This window comes from Hevea brasiliensis, chromosome 16 (assembly GCF_030052815.1).
Source record: "Hevea brasiliensis isolate MT/VB/25A 57/8 chromosome 16, ASM3005281v1, whole genome shotgun sequence".
NCBI classification, from domain to species: Eukaryota; Viridiplantae; Streptophyta; class Magnoliopsida; order Malpighiales; family Euphorbiaceae; genus Hevea; species Hevea brasiliensis.
Window position 1 is genome coordinate 38,265,252 of NC_079508.1, and position 6,981 is coordinate 38,272,232.

At 31.0% G+C, this 6,981-nt stretch overlaps 1 protein-coding gene across 1 annotated transcript; it reads left to right on the plus strand.

Moving 5' to 3' along the window:
- The first annotated feature begins 277 nt into the window (after window positions 1-277).
- Window positions 278-3,482, plus strand: LOC110665004 (disease resistance protein RPM1-like). Its single transcript, XM_058138053.1, has 2 exons — window positions 278-3,151; window positions 3,386-3,482. Exon 1 carries the CDS (start codon window positions 383-385, stop codon window positions 3,134-3,136), a length of 2,754 nt encoding a protein of 917 aa, XP_057994036.1. The 5' UTR covers window positions 278-382; the 3' UTR covers window positions 3,137-3,151; window positions 3,386-3,482.
- Window positions 3,483-6,981: the final 3,499 nt, after the last annotated feature.

Here is a 6,981-nt window from a genome sequence, read left to right on the forward strand (position 1 = left end):
TTTTGTCTAAATTAGCTCATATTCTCATGTATAAATAAATATAATATCTCTGTAAATAAGACACAGACAAATACACAATCCTTTCCTTCATTACTTATATTCTTTTTTCTAACAATATTGAAAAATTTACAATTAATTCTTAAATTTTATTTTATATTACATTTTAACCGTTAAATTTTAAAAAATTAATCATTTAGTCCTCAATTTTACAAAATATTGCAAGCAGTCTGCTGATATGCACGTGGCCAAGTTTTGCGACAGGAAAGAAAAGGATAAGGCCATAAAGCCGGAGCAATGAGAGAAGGAGCTTAGTTTTTGGGTCAAGCATAGATTAGAAAGAAGATACTAAAGGATCCAACCAGAGGATAAGCAAGTCAAAAGCATGGCATCGGTGCCGGCAGAGTTCTTGATTGGTAAGATAGTTTCTGTCATCGAAAATGAAGCAGCCTTGTTAGGTGGAGCTCGTGATGACCTTGAAGAAATCAAGCGAGAGCTAGTGAGCATGAGATCCTTTCTACATGATACAGATATGAGAAGGCCTCAAACCGACGTTGAGAAAACTTGGGTTGCTGATGTGAGAAATTTGGTGTATGATGTTGAAGACATCATCGATGAGTTTATGTATCTCTCCAACAAGAGACAGGGTAGGCACAGATCCACAAGAAACCTCCACAACACCATCGGCTTTCCAAAACATCTTTGGAAAAGGCGTCAAATTTCCGTCAGGCTGCAAAAACTCTCAAGTATGATCAAAGCCATACCAGAAAGAAACCAGAGGTATCGTATTGATCATAGTATGGAAGGGAAGAGTTCTGATGATAGTGGCAAAGGGGCACTCCATGGGGAATCATCTTTGTTTATTAAGGATGATGAACTTGTGGGGGTTGAAGATGAAAGGCAACTGTTAGTTGGATGGCTAACAAATGGAGAATTGCAACGCACAACTATTTCAGTTGTTGGCATGGGTGGCTCTGGAAAAACAACTCTAGTTGCCAAGGCCTACAATTCTGAAACTGTGAAGCGGCATTTTGACTGCTATGCTTGGATTACTGTCTCCCAAACTTATGTCATTGAGGACTTGTTTAGGAGCTTGATTAAGCAATTCTATCGGGCCACAATGGAAGCAGCTCCTATGGAATTGAGCTCCATGAATTACCAACAGCTGGTTGAGATGCTTGTGAATTACTTGGAATCCAAGAGGTATGTGGTTGTTCTGGATGATGTATGGACTGCAAACCTTTGGAGTCAAATAAAAGTTTCACTTCCAAATAGCAGGCATGGTAGTCGAGTCATGCTTACAACAAGGAATGAAAGCGTAGCTTCTCTTTCTTTTGAAATTGGAAGCCATGTTCATCATATTCGTCCACTATCAGAAATTGAAGCATGGGCCCTTTTTTGCATGAAAGCTTTCTCAAGGAATGGCAGCAAGTGCCCCTTGGAGCTTGAAATTTTAGCCAAGGACATAGTGGAAAAATGCCAAGGACTACCTCTCGCAATTGTGTCATTGGGTGGTCTCTTGTCTGCCAAAAGCTCATCAGAATGGAGGATGGTTGGCAATAGCTTGAATTGGGAGTTGCACAATAACCAAATACTTCAACCAGTGAAAAGCATCTTGTTGCTGAGCTACAATGATTTGCCATACCGACTTAAGCATTGTTTCCTCTATTGCTGCTTATTTCCTGAGGATTATTCAATTAAGCGAAAGAGACTCATCAGATTATGGATGGCAGAGGGGTTTGTAGAACAGGTCAAAGGGATAACACCAGAAGAGGTTGCTGAGGGATACCTCATGGAACTCATTCGCCGAAGTATGCTTCATGCTGTAGAGAGGAACTCATTTGGACTTCCAAAAGCATGCAAGATGCATGATCTACTACGGGAGCTTGCTCTTTCAATTTCGGAAGAACAAAAATTTTGTGCTGTACATGACGAACAAAGAGTAGGTGCAAGAGAAGATGGCATAGCACGTCGTCTGTCAGTCCAAGCACTAGGAAAAGAAACCAGAGTCTATGAGGGTATGTCACTGCTTCGCGCTTTCTTTTGGTTTGTTGATGATGCGCTCTTTCTTTCTTCCATAAATACATTAGCATCTGGCTTTAAGCTTCTGAGGGTGCTGGACTTGGAAGATGCTCCAATTGAAAAGTTGCCAAATGACATAGTCACTTTGTTTAATTTGAGATACTTGAACTTGAAAAGAACACTAGTTAAGGAGCTGCCAAAATCAATTGGAAGATTGCATAACCTTGAAACATTAAATATTGATGACACCAACATTAAGGCGCTTCCAAAAGGGATTGTTAAGTTGCAGAACTTGCGGTATCTTCTAGCACGCCGTTTGAATCCTGGACTGTACAATGATTTCGATTATGTATCTGGCATACAAGTGCATTTAGATATAAGTACTTTAAAGAACTTGCAAGTTCTAGGTTGTGTAGAATCTAGTGGAAATATGATGAAGCAAGTGCAAAGCATGACCCAGCTAGTGAGACTTGAACTTTCAAACGTTAAAAGTTCAGATGAAACGGAATTGTGCTCTGCCATCCAAAATATGCCTTTCCTTTGCCGCTTATTTGTGATGGCAAGTAACCATGAGATTCTACAGATGAATGCTTTGAAATCACCTCCACCAGGCCTTAGGAGACTCTGTTTGGTTGGAAAGCTGGAGAATATCCCAGGATGGTTTCACTCACTTGAGAGCCTTAGAGTTTTACATTTGCATTGGTCCAGCCTAGAAAACGATCCAACTTCACATCTTCAAGCGCTTCCCAATTTAAGGTGGCTTATCCTTGTCAAAGCATACGAAGGTAGACACCTGCAATTTCGTCAAGGGTTTACTAATCTAGAGATTTTAGAGTTGCTTAATTTTCCCACACTTGAGCTGATAACTATAGCAAAGGGAGTAATGTCAGGCCTTAAAGAACTATGCATTGGCAATTGTGAAAATCTGATGATGATTCCTTGGGGTGTCAAAAATCTTACCAACCTTCAGGAACTGACACTGATGAATGCTTCAGAACAACTCACTAAGCGTATTTGCGCACCCTCTGGTGTGGATCATGAAGTTGTCCAACACATTCCTAAGATCAACAATTTTTGCTTCACATCAACAGGGTGGTTTCAGGAAAGCCTGTCCTAGATCTTTCACTAAAAAGTAGGGCTTCTACCTCCTATCTTGTTTAATTTAAATAAGATCATACTTCAATGTGCTTCTCTGTTAGTATCCACTACCTAGTGACTTAAATTAGTAGATGATCAATGTATTTTCATGAGTTTTCCTATTTCCACTGGTTAAAAACCTCACTGTTTGATAATTTTTATGGGCTTTTTTATGTTTTCTGCTGTTTGTATATTTTGGGTGGCAATGAAAAATGAAGGTTGTCTTCAGGTTTCTCCAGCTAAATTCCTCTGGCGTTTATGTCTGCTTGTTAGCTCCATTTGTATTTGTTGCAATTTCAGACAAAGGGTTTAATTACAGTTCAATGTACTCATATGCTGCTTTGCCAGCCGTAGAAATCAATGCCTTATGGCTTCAATGGACACAGACTACTTGTTGATTCCAAGCTTGTACAAACTAGCAAACCAAAGAGCAGGTTAGATTTCAAAGGCAGTGTAATTTGTGACCAGTTCATGATCAGAAATTGCCATTGCTGCCCTATTCCACCAGTTCACACTTAATTGCCACGAGTTGCTGTCCAGTCAAAACACGGGAATGGCTAAGGATTGCTGCAATCAAAACCTATGCTGCCTCCAAGTTCAAGTAAGAAGGTCATTCCCATTCTTCCCTGATGCCAAGAATGTTTCCCAATACTTGGTAGAGATAACATTGTGTGAAGACAGTTGGCTATGTTTCAGGTTTCATATGTTTCATAACGATTTTTCCTTCTACACACTACATTTTAATCCATATTTCCAAAATTCTTTTAGAGTTTGGTTAAGCAGATGCCATCCATCATAACAATGCTTTTAAACCTGCATCAGTTTGTGCACAGTAAGGAATTTTGGTATGCATGAAAATGTGCTTAAATTTTGAATAGATCAATTACCAACTCCATAGATGCAGGTTTCTGCACAAACAAGTAGAGAAAAAGTTAATTATTCCAAAGTCTTCTTTTACTTGCATGATACAATTGCCATAGGGATAATAAAATTCTAAACAGCAATAAAACCAAATTATAAATGGTGAAGAAAATAAGCTGATGCAGATATCATGCAATTCAATGCAGCCAGGGAATTCTAATGATGAGCTTCTTTTCTTTTACTGCCATCTGCAGTGCATGAACCAGGCTGACATAGAATTGCATAAAATGTTCAAAAATTTTGTTCATAAATATGCACAAGGAGGAAAGTTTTCACTGCTGTTTTCTAGTTTAGTCTCTCAAATATGTTAGTGACATGAAAAAGACCACATCAAACTTTCCCTTTTGATACTCATTATCCACTTTAATGTAATTATTGTGAACTTTGGTTCAAAAGTTTACATGGAATTTTTGGATGATATGCAAAAGTTGAAACAAATTTATTAGTTAGGACAAGATACAGTGGTTATAATAGTTTGCCACTGAACTTAATAAATGTGATTAAAAAATTAATATGTGACATAATATTTTTTTTAATCTTTATTTTTATATTTTTTATATAAAAAATTAACCTATCATATTAAATATCAATTTTTATCTAAAAATTTTTAAATTTTAACTATTAAAATCTCACTTCGTAAAAAAAAAAATTATATAAAATTCTTTTTTACTATATCTTTTAATAATTTTAAAATTTTTAAGCTTGTAATTTTAGTCATTATAAAACTCTGCTAATAACATTATATATATATATATATATATATATATATATATATATATATATATATATATATATATATATATATAAATATAAAATAAAAAAATATTTATAAAATTTAAATATTTATTTTTAAAAATATTTTTATATTTAAAATTTAAGAATTTTAATAATGATATTTAAAAAATATGACATGTTTTTTTTTTTACTTTATTTATGTTTTTATTGATATACATAGAATAATTTAAAAAATATTAAATTTTTTTAATTAAATTATTTATTTTTTAACACTTGAAATAAAAATTATAATTAATTATGAAAATATAAAATATAGAAAAATACATATTAAATCATATTGTTAAAATAAAATAATAAATAATCCATATAACGCGTCTACAAATGACTAATTCTCAGATAATTCAAAAACTCTCTTGAGAATTCTAAAAGTTTTTATTTTGTTTGAAGGGAAATTTTTGTCTAAACTGGATTTATCATGAATTCAAGATACAAACATGTGAAACTCATATATTTAATAAGTGGATTTCACCATACATTTTATGTATTGCATCCACGATGAACCGGATCTAGATAGAAAAAATCTATATGGCTGAAACTTTAACGTGGGTTGGATTGAATTATAATTTATTTTTCGTATTTACTTTATTAATTTTTATTTATATTCCATTGGATAAAATTATATTTAATTGATCAAACTATGTTAAAATTGATATAATTAAAAATTTTGAATAATTCCAAATTAACTAAAAAAAATTAAACAATCAAAATTATTTAGTCTAACATCTATAAGTAACGTATTTTTTTTTTCACACTTAAGACCCATAATTTTGTAAATAATTTTAATATAATTAAATTAAAATTCATTGATTCTACAAGAAAAGTATTTAATTATCTATATGTTGTTTACTTTGATTCATCTAAAGAAAAGACAGACAACCATGAAGAATTAGTGCTGTTTTTTTGGCTGTATCGTGTAAGAGACAAAGAGCCTCCTTTTTATTTCTTTTGAATGCCAAGAAAGTGCTCCAGAAGATTGACATGCTTTTAGTTGGAATTTTTTAATCTAAGGAAAATGTAAGTCATAGGGAAAATTAATAATATTATTGAAACTTAATTGTAATCTAAGGCTCCATTTACTTTTTAAAAAATAATATATATATAAAAATAAAATTATTGTGTATTAAATGTTTTTACATTTTAATAAAATTATTAAAGTTTATAAAATAAAAAATAATTTTATAAGAAAATATTTTTTTGAAATAAATAAAATTTAAAATTATCTAAAAGTATATGAATAGTGCATTTTTTTTTTTAAATATGAATAGAGAAAATTAATAATAAAACATTTTCACAATTTCTTAGCAGGACAAGAATTGACTTCATTAACAATATTTCCACCGATTCAGCAAAAATCCCTTCAAAGTCATTGATATTTTCCAACTGCTTAGAATCTTTATATATAATAATAATAATAATAATAATAATAATAATAATAATTTTAATAATATTAATTAATATGAGGTTGGTCTTTTCAACCATTTCTTTTCTGTGATCATAAATTGTATGACCACTATTAATTTTTATGCTTTTAAATTGTTATTTGATTTACTCTATTATTAATTATTTTTATTCAAATTTTATGAGTCTTAATTTTCAAATTTTTTATATTTTTTTTTATTTCTGATTCTTTATAATATTAGTAAAAGACCGTTGAATCTAAAAATAAAAAAAATTCAAGACTACTAAAAAAAATAGTAACGAGGAAATAAAATTATTTGAAAATATATACCAAGATGAGCTTCCAATATTGATTTTGTATATGTTTTCTTTTATCTTTATTTTTATTATTTATCTATTAATCATGCATTTTTATGTTTTTTTAATCTTTTTCATTAATTTATTTTTATGAGCAATGATATATATATTTTTGTTATATATTTATTAACTAATTTATTTTTCCTTAAAAAATAATTACAAAAAGTGATAAAGAAATACAATTTTTTTTTGAAAATATAAATTTGACATATAAAGATTAAAAATATAGTATTAAAATAAGAGTATCATAGTTATATATTATAGATGAGTAATCAAATTATATAAAAAAATATTAGAAATGATTTTAATAAAAAGTGAAATATTAAAATTTTTTAGGTATAAAAAGTTAATTCC

Excerpts from the sequence above, each read along its gene's own strand:
- LOC110665004 (XM_058138053.1), top strand. The coding sequence starts at position 383 with ATGGCATCGGTGCCGGCAGAGTTCTTGATTGGTAAGATAGTTTCTGTC.